This window comes from Balaenoptera physalus (assembly GCF_965194825.1).
Source record: "Balaenoptera physalus genome assembly, chromosome: 9".
Classification (NCBI taxonomy): domain Eukaryota; kingdom Metazoa; phylum Chordata; class Mammalia; order Artiodactyla; family Balaenopteridae; genus Balaenoptera; species Balaenoptera physalus.
Window position 1 is genome coordinate 7,346,559 of NC_138888.1, and position 18,873 is coordinate 7,365,431.

The window sequence follows — 18,873 nt, forward strand, 5'->3', positions numbered from 1 at the left end:
AAATAAAGTGAATTCCTTAAATGCAATTGTTTTTAAAAACTTCCCTCACAATTAGCTTTCATAGTCAATAAACATGAACTACTCTAATCGGCTGATGCTTCTCATCAAGTATACAATCTAAATACTAGGGTTAAAATGCAAACCCAAGCATATAAAATAAATCTAAATGAGTTTAGTAAAAATTCAACAGCAGCTTACTGACTTCTATAATGAAAAGGAGTTTATAACCCAGTAAAACAGAGCAAGTAAGTCTACAACCAACATCGGATGGGGTAGAAGGTAACTGCTAGGGGAGCTGTCTGAGGAGCGAGATGAAACCCAGCTGAAGGTATGAGTTCAATGGGCCCTGCGGGCAATGCAGAACTGCAGCAACTACAACAGTGGGAAGAGTGGCTCTGACAGGAAGAGAATGGAGGAGGGGGAAGGAAAGTCCAGGAAGAACAATAAATATGATCAAAGGGCATGACGATGTGTTAAGCAAGACACATGTTTGTGAAAAGAAACTGTCAACCTGGAAAGAGCAGAGGAGGGGGGGATAAGACCAGGAAGGTAACCGGGCCATGCTGTGGAAGGCCCTGGATGTCATGGAACTGTGTGATCTTCCTTTGGTAGGCAAAGAGGGTGGGCTTTAAAAATAACCGAGTGGGAAAATGTCCTGATTGGAAACATGCTTTTAAGAGCAGTAGTATACAAGGATATTCAGGATCAATTTATTCAACAAATATTCAGTAGCTGTTATGGAGTAAGCAGTACAGAACAAAGCAGATAAAATCCCTCCAGTGAATGGAGAAAAATAAATAAATAAAATTTAAAAATATATATACAGTATTTCAGATACTGATAAGTTCTATGGAGAGAAATAAAATAGGGAAGAAAGCTAAGGTGTACTTGCAGGTAGGAATTTCAACTTTTAATATGCAGAAGGTAACACTTGGCCAAAGTCCTACAGGAAGTGGGGAAATGAGTCATGGAAATAACTGGTGAAGAGCAGTCCAAGTAGAGGGACCAGCAAGTGCAAAGAGCCTGAGGCCAGAGCAGGCCCAGCCTGCGAAACACAGGAAGGAATCTCCTGTGGCTGCAGAGTAAGCACAGGAGAACCTAGGAGACGAGGACAAAGACTGAATGAAAAGTCAGACTGTACCAGGCCTTATGGGCCATTGTTTAGGCATTCTCACTTTTATCTGAGTAAGGAGGAGAGCCACTGGCATATTTGGAGCAGAGGTAAAAATGGTCTGATGTACATTTTAACAAGATCACTGAGAATAAACCATAGAAGATGAAGGGCAGAAGCAGAGAGACTACTTAAGAGAGCTACTACAGCAATACAAGTAAGAAATAACAGGCTGGCAAGAGGGGAAATAGGCAGTGGTGAGCAGAGGTCAGATTCTGGATGTATTCTGAAGGGACAGCCACATGGAATTAGAGGTGGTGTGTGAGAGAAAGAAAGGAGTCAGGGTTAATGCCGAGACTGACCGAACCTGGGACAAATAGTGTATGAAGCAGAATGTTGCACTAACACAACAAACGCCCAGAACTAGAACAGTGCAGGTGGACAGTCCCACAGCAGAGGCAATGAAAAAGCTCTGGAGCTTCTCAGAACACGAATATGAAGTTGAAGGCCAGAGACTGCACTGAACGGAACCTGAAGGACAAGCAAAAGATAAAAACAAAAAGACTGACAGGGTACAAAGTGAGGGTACAAAGAAATTATATAACAAGAAATGGTAGTGAAATGAAACAGTAACCTTTAAAAAAATTTTCCTTAACAAAGCCTGACAGCCTGAGAACAGAAGATGCAAACAGAAGAAATCACAGGCAAAGCAGAACAATGGAAAATTAAGAGGGGGAGAGATGCTGAAAATGGTAGTGAATGCATTTTTTCATAAGGCTGACTATGAGAGCCAATCTGAATAGGAAAACAGGACAGACTGGGAACCTCGGCCTGAAGGACTGGATGAGTCCTGAGACAAGAGCAAGTTCACTGTTCACTCAAAATAAAGATAGAGGAAAACATAAAAAGAACTGGTGGTTAGGGCAGAAAAGTGAATACAACATCCTGAGATACTGAGCATGGAACAAAGACCGTCAGGGTGAGGACAATGAGTTTCTGAAGTGAGAAGGAAACTCTGTAAAAGCTGAAGTCCTAAAGAGTGCACATAAAGGGAGGGGAAGGAAACATGAGCTGGGTATAAAAGAACTCATAAAAAGGAAATGAAGAAATAAAATGGCTGATGGGGCAAGTGAGAGAAGGCAGCACCAAAGAACTGCAGCAGAGTTTAGAGCCAAGGAGAGGCGTGGTCCTCAGTCAGTCAGCAGGGCAGTGGCCCCCAGCAAACACCACGCACCCCACATTCAACACTCAGGTGCCTGCACTCGAGAAGATACATTCATTTCCTAGAACAGACAGACCAGTGAGCACTCCCCCCTCCCTAATGCTTTTCCTTGGTTTACGTTTCAATTCTTTCACCATATATAAATACCCAGTTTATAAAGAGATTCTGTGATTAGTATTACATTCCCAAAACTGTATCAGTGAAAATACGTACTTGTTAGGCTTTGGAAGTGCCCACCAAGACTGATACAAAAGGTCTCCAGGTCTACTCCACTTGTCAGAGGCCTTAAATTCTCCTCCTTTTGTATAACCAAGAGGGTGTACTCTAAGGCAGGATGTCTCAACTTCAAACTTGACATTTTGGGTGGATAATTTTTGTCTGGGGGGCTGTCCTGTGTCCTGTGCATTGTGGGGTGTTTAGCAGCATCCCTGGCCTGTTCCCACTAGATGCCAGCAGCCCCTCCCAGTCAGTACAATCAGAACTGTTTCCACACACTGCCACACGTCCCCAGGCGGCAAATCACCCCTGGCTGAGAACCACGGCTCTAAGGATAACAAAGCTTCGGCACACAGAAGAGACGAATGATTGTCATTTTCATGGAACTAAACATTCAAACGTGTAGAATAGAACTGGTGAGCAAGCCAGGAGTACAAGTGAGAAAGGAAGACAGGCGTATAAGGATTCCTACCAGAAAAGTTTTCCAGCCTGTGCTTCGCCTCCCCGGATGTAATGGATTATTTCTTTGGTGAAATTCCATTCTTCTTCTAACAGATTCTTTAAACTATGAGACGCTTGAGGTAATTGCTGTAGCATTTGGATCCAGCTTCTCATGTAATCAAAATATACCTTAAAATACAAAAATGTAAAAGGAGATATCTGAGAATAGAATTCAACAACCCACAACTTTCGTCTCTGTTAACATGAAAGCTATAAATCAGAAAGGCGAGTGGAAGAGGGACCACTGAGGCATGAAGCTCTGAGAGAAGCGAGATTCTGCATCACTGTTAACTGATGTCTAAATAGCATTTTTCTTTTAATTGTATAACTCAACTCCTCAGCAATTTAACACATTATTCACAATTGCTGCAAGTTACTAAGAAAATAACTACAATATTTGCACTGTATAGAAAAGTACGATCAAGTTAAAAAACATCAAAATAGCATACAGAAATTTTCATTAATAATATATTGTGAATAACATTCCTTTAAGAGGTTGGGACCTTTATTTCTTTAATTACTTACTTTAACTGTAGATGGTATCTTACGTGTTAAGAGGAGGAAATGAGCACACCTCTTCCCACTATACCTTCCCAACATCCAGATTTTCGTGATATAATTTTTCAAGGTTTATGACATATAGATTATGATCTATAACCAAAATACCCAATCTTTCTAAGGTGGGGTTTATGCCCACCACAAGTCCTCTACAACAGCTTTCCCAGTCCTCAATTCTTATCTTGATTTATCTGCTGCTTAGCAGGGTTTTACTATCAAGTAGATGTTCTCAAGACAGGTTAACAATTGTTATATTATGAAACATCACTGTTTGTGGATTCTTTTACTGAAAGGATAACTTGACTGGGTATAAAATATTTAAGTTACACATTCTCTCCCTCAGAACCTTGAAGACATTACTCCACTACCTTCTAACGCAATGTGTCCTGTTAGTATAAAGAAAACTGATGCCAGACTAATCACCACTCTCCCTGCTCCCTGAAGGTGGCTTCCTTTCCCTGCTTAGATGTTTACGGGACCCTTTCTCTAGTCTTGGATTTCAGTTATTTCACCAGGCTACATCTTAGGGTTCACTGAAATGAATATTTTCTGAGATCCAACAATAACTTTCAGTAGGCAAAAATCTGGGGTCTTTATTTCAAGAAAACTGCCTTCTCTTGTATCTTTGGATAATTCTGGCTCCTCCACCATCCAGGCTGTGCAGCACGAATCTCCAGTCCTGGGTCCACTATGAATACAGCTGTGTGTGTGGAACCTGCAACTTACGGGGCTATGACCTTCTCATGCAAATGAAACAAGTCTTTTGTACAGCGGGCCCAGGACCTCCCTTTCCATTCCTGGAATGCTCCCTCACCTCCTTGGCTTCCCTGAAACCTGGCTGTCCTGAGAGCTGCACTTCTCCCTGACAACCCTCTCAAGGGGCAACTATCTTACAGTATATCTCAAGGGCTGCAAACAGTTGGCATCCTCGTGCACCCCACTGCTACTTTCAAACCATCACTCTTACACAGTCTTACTTAAAAACAAAACAAAAGACATACCCTACCCCTTTAAGATTGATGTCATCAGATACACCCCTCTGCACACCATCATCTACTGATTTTCAACTACCCGTCAGTCGTCAGACTCCAGCCTGTGGCTCAGTCTTCTCTCCATCCCAGGCTCAGCCACCAGCTGTGTGACTTAACATCAGGTGCACGACGCCCCGACACCATTTCAGTTCCGTTCCCCCATGGCCTCCAGTTCCAACCACCTTTTCTCCTCTCTGACAAGGTTTCGTTTCTGATCCTGCCAATACCAGAACCGCTCGAAGCCCAATTCAAACACACTGATGTTAACACCTCCTCTTCTCGCTCCAGTTTGTTTGCCCAACTCCCCCCTCTACACTGTTCTCTTCACTTTATCTGGAACTCCGGTCCACTGGTTCCTCTTCTTCCTCCAACTCACTCCTCTCTTCCTTGGGTCCCTGTCCTCCTTATTCAGCACTCCTGTCAGTACGATCATGTCCCTGCCACCGTCCTACACCCTGCCATGCCTGGAATGCTCACGCTGCCTTTTCTCACCTGCCTGTCAAGACAAGCCCAGCTCCCTTCCCCATCCGCACGGTCCAGAAGCTGAGGGCCACGAGTCACACGGCAGGGGGGAGTCACTCTTCTACACAGTCACATTCACCAACCACACGGCACACGTTTCTGGTAATACTTGTACCTCTGCTCAGCTCACTTTCCTTCTCTCTACAACCACAAGTTTGAAACGCTCCATTTTCCTCAAACTGCCAAAACCCATCCTAACCCACTCTCAGCTGATGATCTCGTCTCTCTTCACAAAAAAACTTTAAGTCATTAGATATAAAAGCTCTCATCGTCGTGAAACAAATAACAGAAACCTACATGCTGTTACCTACCATCCTTCCCTTTTTCACAGTAGAGGAGCTGTGCTTCCTGCTAAGCCCAGCACTTGTGTTTTGAGACCCGTTTCCTCGTGATACCCGAGGAAACTGACACCATCGGTCTTCTCCTTTCTCTTACATATATACACATATGAGATTTTCTTTCATCTCTTTCCCTTAACAAAATCAACGCCGAAGGCTTTCCAATGGTCTCAGGTATCTTCGATTTTAAAAACTCTCACTGGACCTACCATCTTCACTATTCATCTTGCTGCACAAACTGGACAGCCAGCAATCACTCTCGATACCTCCCCCATATCCAATCCATCCCTGAGTCCTGCCAACTTCACTTCCTTCGTTTCTTTCGAAGCCTTATGCTTTTTCCTAAATTTATGCTATTCCACTGTAATCCAGGGACTAGCGTGTGCACTTCTAGACTAGTCTCTGCCTGGTCTTCTCCCATTGACTCTGGATCCCCCCAGGCTGTTCCTCTAACTGCAGCCACAGTGGTCCCTTCCCAAGGCTTTCCTGGGAACCTTCGTTCCAAAGCTGCTTCCCTTATCCTGCATCATCACAGAGACTTTGCATCTGCTCCCTTCTCTGTCAGCAAAGTATTCCTTTTAATCTCTCTCTCTCTTTTTTTTCTTTAACTAAAAAGTAAAGTGGCTTTACAATATTTTTACAAATAATACCCAGAATGAACAAATGTTAATATTTGGTCATATTGGCTTTGGATATTTTTTCGATGAGAAATAATACATCACAAAGTTAATTTCTCCTTGGGTTCTTTCTTCACTTCTCTCTTCCCTCCCTCCTCAGAGGTAACAATTACGCATTTAGTATGTCCCCTTCTGGTTTATATGTTTTTTTAAATAATCTGTTATTACACAAATTACAAGATACAGTATTGTTTTGTGTAAGCTTTCAAATTATTACTACATAAATTGGATTATAATACACACAGCAACTTTCAGATAAATTCCAACTGCCCCTTCCTGAGAGACTTGTCTCACCGCCACATGAACTCAGATCTTACCGTGAGAGTCCATAAAAGACCCGTGTCTCTCCTTTGCTGTTTTTCACCGTTGTAATGTTATGTCTGTACAGTTATTTAATAGTCATTTTCCCCATCGTTCTTAAACTCCAAGAGGGAGTTTATGCTCCTTACTGAGCCTTCAGTACCAGGCACGATGCCTGCCTGGCACACAGCAGACACCCAATAATATCTCTAGAATGGAAAACTGAGTCTTTTCTGCTCCTTTGTCCTTTATTCTTCTATAGGAACACTAACTGTGCAAGTCTGAGCTCTCCCTTGTGTGTCTCCTACAACTATCACATCTTGTTCATCATTTTCATATTTTCACTCCTTTTAAGTTCTTTTTATGTGATTTCCTTCAATCTGTCTATCACATGTTCCTACATCACATATTACGTTTATTGTTTTAGTTACTTCTAAAGGCCAGGGCCAGGGAAATGAGCTAAGAAAGCTCACAGCTTCAATTTGGTTTTGCTGGCTCAAACAAATACTCACCAGTTACTTCCTTGGAAGTAACTGCATGCACAAGTTCCTCAGTTTTTCGAGTCAGAAGGCTGATGCAGCACAGAGTAAAGACCCCTCAGTCACAGATATCCTGCATCATAATTTGCTGATCACTGCTTCCCCTCGCCCTCTTAGCCCATCTCTCACTCGGCGGTCTTCCCCGGCTTACAGGATAGGATACTGTCTGGCAGTGTGTCCTCTACGGGGGCACGCCCTGCTGCCTCCTGACCATTCACACCCCAAGAGGCCACAGCTCTCACTCCCCGTGCACGGGCCCTCCGCATCTAAAGGAGGGCAGGCGGAGCAGTAAACGGCGTGACTGCCTCTCCGAAGGCCACGCTCTCCTTCCTTCCTGACAAAAACACTGACTTTGTTTGGGCTCCACCAGTTCGCAAAATATGCCCCTGCACTAATCCATCTAGCACACTTTGGGGCACAATTTTAAAACTATTGATAATTTCTAGTTCTTCATCTGTGAAATTATGGAGATGAACTAAGGCAGATGATGCCTCACACAGAAAATTGGTAGCAGAGTCAAAACTAAATCCTAAGCACTTCTAGCTCTAACTAGCTGAGAATTTTGGTACGTACTTCCCTTAACTGAGCTTTCCGACATCTCACAGGCACACCGAGGGCACTAGAGGTGGATGACCTGGAAGGCACAGCCTAATTCTCACCCTTCCTGCCTAATCTCACCCTTCCTGCCTCAGCGATTACATGGTAAAAGGTGTGGCGTGCGCCTCTGTAAAGCCATCTAAGACAGTTTGGAAAGCAAAGCACATTTTGTCCTTTTAAACTTCTGGTTTAATCATCCACAGAGAGAAAAATTAATTTCCTTGCTGTTTTTTACCATAACTCTTCAATGATAAAGACTTTCCTGACATAAGCAATATATACAGTATTTCAAAATGTAGCCACATTTTACACATTCTGGTCTTTTATGTATTCTCCCAAACGATTAGGAAATCATTTCAGACTCAGAATTATTTCTCATAAGATGCCAGATATAAGTCCCTCCCCAGCGACGCTCTTCTTTCTCTCCTTCTACTACAGAGGCTGAAAAGCTAAATCTTTGCATTCCCAGCCTCCATTTCAGTGAAGAGGCCACACAAAGGTCTGGTCAGTAGGATGTAGGGGACATCTGTTGGGTGGGGCTTCCAGGAGAGCCTTCGCTGCTCTGCACTTAGCTGGCAAGGAGACTTTTCCCCTCTGCCTTTCTCTTTAGAAAGTGAGGGTGGTGTCTGGAGGTGCTACAGCCATCCTGAGGCAGGACACAATGAGATGTCAAGCAAGGGTGAAAGCATTCCAAAAACAATATGCCTACAAGCTTTGCTGTTTCCTATATTATTTCATCAACCTGCCACACTAAGTAATCGTCTGTGCATATACCCTAATGCCTCTAACATGGATTTACTAACACTCTACCAAACCTTACAGAAGACAACAGCACTTCAATCACAGCCCCTGGCTTGTGCAGCTTTCAGCCTAACTAGGGAAACCTGAGGACAGACAGGTGGTACATCGCTAAGTATGAAATAGTGTGGTTATAATTAGAACCCTGTAAGAGTTCAAAGAAGGTACAGATAGGTGCACATGAAGGGTGAAAACTGTCAGACAAAACTCGAAAGTAAATCTTCAGTGGGCAGATAAGGAGGAGAGAAGACATTGTGAGCAGGAAGGAATAACAGCAGCAGAAGTACAGAGGCCAGAAGAGCACAGGCAAGCACGGCGTGTGCGAGAAGACACGCAAGTCAGACGTCTCTCCCCACTGTCCTGACCATCAGCATCTTGTGCAGATCCTCCTCGAAGGCGTCGATGTTGCAGTCGGTCTCCTCCAGGTGGTCCAGGACCTCGTGCAGCATGAACTGGTAGTACTGCTTCATCAGAAGGCCACCCTTCAGCACCTCCTTACACTCTCTCACCAGCTGCAAGACAACAGGCACAAGTTCTACCATTTCACACATTCTCACCAGATTATTTGTCGGTTTTCACACATTTTCCACATAAATCCTCAAAAAGCTCAGGAAAAGAGAACCTTGCCTCTGAAAACCCTAAAATATTTTCCAGAGTCTCTGTCAGTTCATTTCACATAAATATCTCAGTAATCTCAACTGAATCATTAAAATAAATCAGTGAAGACAAAAGTACTTAACAGTATAGCATGAATACACAAAGAAAAATATACAGGCAGAAAACTGATTTGCTAAAATACATTGTTCTACACATAAATTTTTATAGAAAATAAATTCTACAGAAAGAGATCTATTTTTCTACTAGCTTACATTATAAGACAAGGGATACAAGAGAAAAATTTCCTCATGAGACTGGTCATTTTTAACCAAAAACATAATAAAGATTCAAATATACTTACACACCACAGAGTCTGGTGGCCTTTGTAATAATTTAGCAAAGTTTACCTACCGTGATTTGTGGCTTTTACCATCAAAACACTCAACCACAAAAACAAACAAACCTAAGATTAATCTGATAAAATTAAATAGAAGTCAAGGGGGGAAAAAAATGAAAGAAAACAAAAGGATGAGTGAAACCGCCAAGTGTAGGCCCAGGAGGTACTGTGAGAAGGGAGGGAAGGTGCAATGAGAGGACCTTTACTGTCCTTCCATCAATAACACGCTGGTCTCATGCCCTCAAATTCTAACCAGCAGGGACTGTGAAACAAGATCACAGTTGCACTAGTTTTAAGATACATTATCAAGACACAAAAGGAACCATGGTGCTGCTACAGGGAAAGTAAACTGGTACAAACTTTCTAGAATCTAAAAATGTATGACTCACTAGTTAATTTTTATGTTTTATACTCAAGCAATAATCAGAGATGCAGACTAAAACTTACATACAAATATATTTATCACAATATTATTCAAAACAACAATGGGGATTAAATAAGTTATGATGCACTTATATGGTAGAACACTAATGCAGCCATTTAAAATCTTATTTCTGAAAAAAATTTAAGGATGAAAACTCATATTCTTTTCTTTCTTTTTTATTTTAAATTATATGTGCAGAAAGTATGTACATACAGAAACATAAATGGATAGAAATACACCAAAATGTTACAGTGGTTATCTCTGAATGGCAGAATAATAGGATAACTTTCATTTTTGTCTATCATTTTCCGTACTTTTCAAATTTTCTAAAATAAACATGGATTGCTTTTACAAGAAGATCCCCTTCAAAATGTTTTTAAAATAATTACCCACAGTAAGAGAGCGACGGCTAGAGTTAAATCCATTAAAAAGTGTTAACATAAATTTCCGTTAAAGATGTCACTTAGGTGCTTACAACTCAATCTGAATGCATTGAAGCCAAAATTTCTATTTTATTTTTACTCTAGTAATGCTATCTTAATCTAAGTATTGGTTTTTTACTTTTCAAAATGTTTTAACATAAATTACTGTTTAATCCTCACAACATCCCCGTTAGTAAAAGGTACACTTCCCCTTGTTTCAGCAGCTTATATTCCTGAAGTATGCATTTGTTTTGTGGGGAGGGGAGGTAAGTATTTCACCAAAACTTCCTAAATAACCGCTGCAACATGGAGGACAAGTGAAAAGTGTGGCCCAAGTGGATAGTAGGCAAGTAACGAGAACCAAGCTGGTGAGAAGGAAGTAGAGCGAAGGTGGACGCAGAGCTCGGGCTGTGCTGGATGGGAACCGAAGCGATGACGGGGAGGCGCAGGGCTCCACCTCCAGTTCCTTTAGTCGCCCGGCTCCTCACCTAACTACACAAACAACGTCAAGTCCTATTTCGTACCTCTCGCACCGCCTGTCCTCCAGCTTGCACTCACCCCCTCTGCCCATCCTGCCATTCAGAGCCTGGGAGCCCCCAGCCCTTCAAACTCCATGCGGACGGACAAGCACAGTCCACAAAAAACACAGTAACTGTTTTTCATCAAAATTTGAAATGGTTATTTTATATAGTGACTGTCAATACGGTCGTATCATAAGGCATAAATATAAACGCTCTTCAGCACACACTCTGGTAGATACAACTGCTTCTAACCATTCCTCTGTTACCCTTGGAGTAGCAAACTCACTAGAAAATCCCGCCCAAAATTAATAATAATTAAGAAAGCAGAAGTTGTCATTGTTGCTTAAACCATACAAGTGCCTGAGCAAGCAAAATGTCCAAACACATCCCACCCCTGCATACTGCAGGCATTTACCTGCTTACATAACAACAAAAAAAAAATTTAAGGGGCTTCCCTGGTGGCGCAGTGGTTAAGAATCCACCTGCCAATGCAGGGGACATGGGTTCGAGCCCTGGTCCAGGAAGATCCCACATGCCGCGGAGCAACTAAGCCCGTGCGCCACAACTACTGAGCCTGCGCTCTAGAGCCCGCGAGCCACAACTACTGAAGCCCATGTGCCACAACTACTGAAGCCCGCGTGCCTAGAGCCTGTGCTCTGCAACAAGAGAAGCCACCACAATGAGAAGCCTGAGCCCCGCAACAAAGAGTAGCCCCCGCTCAATGCAACTAGAGAAAGCCCGCATGCAGCAGCGAAGACCCAATGCAGCCAAAAATTAAATAAATGAATAAATAAATAAATTTAAAAAAAAAAAAAAAAATTTAAGAATTTAAGCTCTCTTATGAATGAATTTTAAGCTTCCAGTCTTCAAAGACTGATGGTAATAAGACATAGAGGGTCATATCAGCACCACACTTTCATAACCTTTTAGAATGAGGAAGTGGAAGATAGAGAGGTGGAATCATCATCTCATCTTTGAAGAATGCACGGAAAAAAGAACATTTTAAATTACCCTAAACAGAGCAGCTTAAAAACACTAGCGTACACTCATTTTCACTATTGGCAACAATTAGGGGGAAAATCCTAAAAATAAAAATGCTGAGCCTGTAGAAAAATATAATAAATGTTCAATATTTTTAAACAGTCTTTGAAACAAACCTGCTTAATACTCAAGAGAGATGGTTCTCCAGCAGGTCTCTGTTCCAACCTTAACTTGAGACATTCATGTATGACGTTCAGAAGGACACGACAGAGGACTAAGAAGGCAGGTTCAAATGAGGGTAAATCCATGGACTTCAGTTCATCCCAAGAGACAGTGCTGCACTTCTGCTCCGAGGAAGGCGGCATCCTGGACAACTGCACATAATCGGAACCCCACATGGGATCCGGAAATTCAGAAAACTGTAACACAAATTCAACAAAGCTTACAAGAGCATCCAGGAGAACTTCCTACAGTTGTAGTTATAAACTATTATTCTCTATAGCTTGCTGACAAACCTATAAAAATCATAATTTTACAGGAAAAATAATCTTTAGAATAATTCACCATTTTCAACTGAGACCTAAAAAGCTCTAAAAGTATTAGAAAACCGTAACAAGAACTAAAATGAAATTGTAATATTTTTATCAAAAAAGTATAGTAGGAAAAGAACCAAGTTCACCTTTTTCATCATACATTTTATCATACTTAAAATAATCGGAGCATTTAGTTTTAAGGCTATACACAGTATTATCCACAACTATCTCTAGACTGACAAAACCAGAGAATTAGTAAATTTGAGAAAAGATTACAAAACCAGGTAGCCATTTGTGTAAACATAAAAACTAGTGGGTTTAACCAAGTCTTTTGTCCATTTGTTCTCCTGAGCTATACCAAAGGAGGCTGAAAGAGAAAAATTCATAAAATTAACCTGGCTGGTCCCACTCAAATATATGTTATTTGATGTTTTCTAGGAATCCTACTGTTGCTCACCTATTCACACAGTCATCCCCATCAAACTCCTTATGCTTTTCCCCATAAAACGGCAGATTTGGAGATTTCTCAGTGTTCTTAAACCTCTGGCAACATCATCCTGACCAATCATTCAAAGGTCTTGCCTTCTCCTTCTATTGAGAAAACTGAAGCCATCAAAATTTGAAAATCTCAACTTTTCTTCAATTTAAAACATCACCAATTTAGTTATTGTGCCTCCAAATGTCACTCATAACTGTGCTGTCATTGAGTGAACTCTTAACTGGTCTCCCCCACTCACATTCTTTTATGTTCAACACATATTTCTGCATTTAAATTAATACATACTTTAGTTTCCCATAACAGGCAAGAATTTCTAAAATAGCTGCATAATTTTTAAAATGGTTACTTGTGATAAATGTGGTCAGGGTTAAGACATGTCTGTTTAAAAGCTTTAGGCAGTATAAGTGCTTGTTTCTTCTGGTGTGGAGAACGACATCGGATAAAATATTTATTTAGAGCTCTACAGAATTCAGCAAGCTTTCTAGGATTAAATTCTAAAGAATTCTTTCGGCATTCTCTGTAGTTCCAGCCTGTCGACCCATCTGCTTCAGGCTCACTGGGAAGGGACAATCCCTCCGTCTCAACAACTGCAAGACAACACTGCCTGGGAACCAGCAGCCTCGCAGGCCTACACAGCTGCTGGGGAGACACATTCCTGCCGGTGTTGCCTGGGGCGTCAATCCGCATCCAGACAAAGAGGAACAGACATTAATAAACTCCTGAGCATGGAAGAGGGGACAGCAGTTTGAACTAGGGACACCAACGTGAAGAATCAGAAAAGCTGACGGTGATTGAATGTCGGACACAGGAGAGAACGACAAAAATACTCTAATGCAAGATCTCATTAAAGTCCTCTGGAAAAAAAAAAAAAAAGACCAAGATTTCTGAAATAAATTCCATAAAGGGAGTGAAAATAGAATGAATGCTGTCAAAGTCTGAATAATAATTTAGAAATGAACTGCAGAAATGATCACTATAACCCAGAGCAAAAGAAAAAGAAATAGAAATTTTGAGTGAAAAATAAGAGAAATGGAGAGCAGACCTAGGAGCTGTAACAGAAGAATAATAGGAGTTCCAGAAAGAACAAAAGGAAGAGGTGGAGGAGAGCTTTTTGCACAGTCAAGATATCACTAATGTGTAAAGAAGAAGGGGAAAAAACCTCTTTGAATGGGGAAGAACCCAAAGTACAATTCATTTACCTTCTCTAAAAAACGACCTGAGGAAGAGCAGGAGAGTCTGGTCAAATGAAAATTGGATCAGAATAAAGATCTCAAGATAGAAAAAGAAAAATGCCCAAGGAAATGAGAAGCCATGAATCTCAAAGAACGTATACAGGCAGATACAACTCCATGGTGATAACTTGGTTAAGGACTATAATTCAAGTTTTAGCAAGGAATACTGGAAACTGAAAAAAATAAGAAAGCATACCGTGAGGAAAAACCTGGATCTTAAACTCCCAATTATTTTAATAAAACACAGGGAGAGAGGAAAGGGGTAATAAGGTGCAAGAATGGCCTATTTGTTATTCTTTCATTCCAGTGAGAAATCTAGTATTAAATGTAGTATAAAATCCCTGAACAATCCAATCAAACTGAAGAGACTCAATAATGTAGGGACATTAATAAAAACTCAATGTAATTACAATCATAATCGCAATGGCATTTTGTGTGGGTTAATAAATTTATTAAATAAAGTTCAGGTGTAAGAAAGTAATGTACAAAAATAAAAACAGCTCAGAAACTTTTGAAAAGAAAGAATGTATGGGAAGAACTGCCCTACACAATGCCAAACCTTACTAATAAACCTACTGTATTTAAAACAGAAAAGTTCTGGCACAGTAATAAACAGAGCAACAGAGCAGAGAAATATATCCAATTACCTACGATAATTCAGAATATAAAAAAGGCAGGCAGTTCAAGAAGTTGAAAAATAACAGATAATCCAATGAGTATTTTAGGGAATTAAATAAAGAATAAATACATCCTTCCCTTACCCTACACACTTATGCCTCACATTATTTTTTTTTAATTAATTAATTAATTTATCTTTGGCTGCATTGGGTCTTCGTTGCTGCGCGTGGGCTTTCTCTAGCTGTGGCGAGTGGGGGGCTACTCTTCGTTGCGGCGTGCAGGCTTCTCATTGCGGTGGCTTCTCTTGTTGCAGAGCACGGGCTCTAGGCACGTGGGCTTCAGTAGTTGTGGCACGTGGGCTCAGCAGTTGTAGCTTGTGGGCTCTAGAGCACAGGCTCAGTAGTTGTGGCGCATGGGCTTAGTTACTCCGCGCATGTGGGATCTTCCCGGACCAGGGCTCGAACCCGTGTCCCCTGCATTGGCAGGCGGATTCTTAACCACTGTGCCACCAGGGAATCCCAACCTCATGTTATTACAATTAATCATTTTTTTAATTACATGGCTATTTTAGAAATTTTTGCCTGTTATGAGCAACTAAAGTACAGTCATCCCTCAACGTCCATGGGGGATTAGTTTCAGGACCCCCTGCTGATACCAAAACCCCTTATATAAAATGGTACAGTATAGCCGGCCCTCAGTATCTGCGGGGTCGCATCCATGGATTTCAATTTGATCTGTGGTTGACTGAATCCACAAATGAGGAGCCAGTGGATATGGAGGGCTGACTCTAAGTATTAATGTAAATACAAAAATGTATGTTGAACCTATATATTTGAAAAAGAGATTCCAAATGTTTTAGAACCTAAACACAGAGCTATACCTTAGGTTAAACCATATAAAATTACCATTTTAGTCAATCAGAAATGATCAAGTAGTGGCAATTTGACAGGTCAACATGATAAAAAGATTTCTGAAAAGACAGTGATGACAGTAGGATTTCAATTTCCCTTAGTTTCCCCACAAGGACAGAACGACTAAGACAAAATCAAAACTCCATGAGACACATTTACAATAAAACTAGGTGAAAGGTAACTTCATGAACCCCAAAATAGAAAGGGGGAGGGAAACAGATAGTCCCTGGACCCATGTGATACCTCATACCCACACGCCACACCCAACCAGTACCCCAGATCCCTATCAGCATTTGTACAGGGGAAACAGAAGGGATTAACGGAGTGTCTGATGGGGCTAAAGGGACAAATTCCAAAATTACCAATGAATACTCAATAGAAAGCTCACTGCTTCTATTTGAGGCCTTCCTGACATTGGGAATGATTGTGGCACCAATTCCTGAGTGAAGTCAACGGGTGGGCAATAAGGTCTGAAGGGGCTGAAGTGGTTTACACCCCCAAAACTCTTGAAACTCTCAGCCAAAATTTCCTTCCAGGACAAAGCTCCACACCCAGAAGAAACTGCTGGGGGTGAAATCCAACTGACCAGTAAAGGACAACAGAAGTAAAGGAAAGAGAAGGGCCAGAAATAGGGGGAGAGGAACACAGCCAGGAGACCTCAAAAAATAAGAGACGTATTACTTATCAATTCAGAAGAGAGAGCTTAAAGCATAAACCTAAACGCTTTCCTAACTCTCTCTTTTCTTAAAGTTCATAAAAACAAATATCATGTTTAAAAATGAACAAGAGAAAAGGATTGTGTTAGAATCCAATACATGGTTATTTTAAGGAAATAACCGTGAGAGAGAATGAGAGAGAATTGAGAGAGAATAAGGAGCAGAATAACCCTACAGACAATGAACGCATGCCAGAAAGACATGCCCACTAAGCAGATGAGACAGTGACCTGATTCTCAAAACATGCTAAAAGAAATTTTTAAAATCTTAGAAAATATAAAAGAACAACACAAATTTGAATTAGAAACACTCACAAACCAAGTGAAAGAACTCAGAAAATAATTCTTCAAAAATTGTAAATCATTTCAAAAATAAAAAACTACACGGAACACAAGAGCAGATAAACAAAAGAGATAATGCCTTCACAGAAATATGAGGAAGAAAATTTTATTTAAAAAAAAGAAAAGATTTGAAACTAAGTGAAAGAGAAGATAGGCAAAGTAGATCCAGAATACATACAGTAGTGGTTCCCAGAGAAGAAAACCAAACCAATGAAACAGAAAAAATTAAAACATAAAGAAATTCACTTGAATCAAAAAAAAAAAAAGATAAAAACAAAACAAAACCCTGAAACTATATATTGAAAGGACATCATGTATTCAAAAATATCAATGTGGAAAAACCAGCACCAAGTAAAACTAGTGGAATTTAAAGAAAGACAATCTTTTAGGTATCCAGGTTATAAGTAAATTAATTAAATAAATAAACCAAGGTTCTTTTAAGTGGAAACAAAAAATCATATTGTCATCAGACTTTGCAATCTCAATGTTTCATGGCAAAAGACAATGATTAACATATACTAAGTTTATTCGGGGAAAAAAATATAAGCCAAATATTTTATGGCCAGCCAAACAGACTTTCAGGTATACATGTTGCAACTGTTAGGAAAATCCAAAAACTCATGAAACATAGTTTTCATGAGCCCTTACTGAGGAATCTGCTAGGGAACTAGTGTCACCCAACCACAATGACTCAAGGGACTCTGATATGAGATCTAAAAAGGAGCCTTAAAACAAAAGACCAAAACTATGTATCTAAATCTAAATCTCTATCTATCCATCCACCCATTCGTCCACCATCCACCCACCCATCCATCCACCATCCACCCACCCACACACTACTGTAGAACTAAGACTAGGTTAAGTGATAACTGTAAGGGAGAAAGTACTGTCAATAATGGTTACATGACCTAACGAGGTAGATACACCACAATTATCAAAATCTGGGGAGGAAGAGGAGGGCATATGAAATGTCTTAGCATTTCATTGGAAATAAAAGAAAATTACTTCAAATGAGAACCTGGGTTAAAAAAAGAAAAGGATAATTATAATATACCTCACAGCTGGGAACCAACAAATAACAACCAAAAAATGGGGGGGTGGGAGAGACACTAAGTGCATTACATAAAGACAATGAAACAATGATAACCTTAAGGGGTAAAAATAAGCCTGTCATATATTAAAAATAAATAAGGAAAGTTGGGCTTCCCTGGTGGTGCAGTGGTTGGGAGTCTGCCTGCTAGTGCAGGGGACACGGGTTCGCGCCCTGGTCTGGGAAGATCCCACATGCCGCGGAGCAACTAGGCCCGTGAGCCACAACTGCTGAGCCTGCGTGTCTGGAGCCTGTGCTCCGCAACAAGAGAGGCCGCGATAGTGAGAGGCCCGCGCACCGCGATGAAGAGTGGACCCCGCTTTCCGCAACTAGAGAAAGCCCTAGCACAGAAACGAAGACCCAACATAGCAATCAATCAATCAATCAATAAATCTTTAAAAAATAAATAAATAAATAAATAAGGAAAGAAAATTGTATACACAAGCTTTATACTAAAAACATGTTAGAATAAAACCATTTTTTTAAAGCTTAACTATCCCTATCAGAGAAACCAGGCTTCTTTGAAAATACATTATTCCACAGATTTTTCTCTTAAAACCAAGTGTTTTACATAATTTTGGCAAAAATTAAATTTAAAAAGCAACACCTAAAAATAAAAAATTAAATTAAAAAAATCTATGAGTGGATAAACAAAATGTATGGTATTTCCATACCATGTAATATTATTCAGCCATAAAAAAAAATGAAGCACTAATACATATGATAATAAATAAATAATATGAATACATTATGCTAAATGAAAGAAGCCAGTCACAAAAGACCACATGTATGATTCCATTTATATGAAATGTCCAGAATAGGCAAATACAAAGAAACAGAAAGTAGATAAGCAGTTGCTTAGGGCTGAAGGTGACAGAGGGATTGTGGAGGTGACAGCTAAAGGGTAAGGCGCTTATTTTAGGGGTTATGAAAATGTTCTAAAATTAGACACCAGTAATGGTTGCACAACTCTGAATATAGTGTAAAAACTTCTGAACTGATCACTTTAAAAATCATGAATTTCATGGTATGTGAATTGCCTCATAAAGCCGTTATTTCAAATATACAACAACAAAAAAGAAGAGGATCTAACTGTATGTCTAATTAGTGGCATAACAAAGGGAAGAATCATTCGAGTGTCTTTAAAACACTGTAATTTGATGTTATATCCCTAAAGGGTT

The 18,873-nt window shown here is 40.4% G+C and overlaps 1 protein-coding gene across 9 annotated transcripts in view; it reads right to left on the reverse strand.

Annotated features, from left to right (window-relative positions):
• The window catches only part of MAP3K4 (mitogen-activated protein kinase kinase kinase 4), a 111,088-nt gene that overhangs the window by 32,330 nt on the left and 59,885 nt on the right, over window positions 1–18,873 (reverse strand). For all 9 annotated transcript variants that reach the window (XM_082475526.1, XM_082475529.1, XM_082475525.1 and 6 more), the window contains exons 4-6: window positions 11,929–12,171; window positions 8,776–8,922; window positions 3,022–3,179 (exon numbers count right to left, since the gene is read on the reverse strand). In XM_082475526.1, the coding sequence (XP_082331652.1) occupies window positions 3,022–3,179; window positions 8,776–8,922; window positions 11,929–12,171 (548 nt within the window). The remainder of the gene's footprint in view (window positions 1–3,021; window positions 3,180–8,775; window positions 8,923–11,928; window positions 12,172–18,873) is intronic.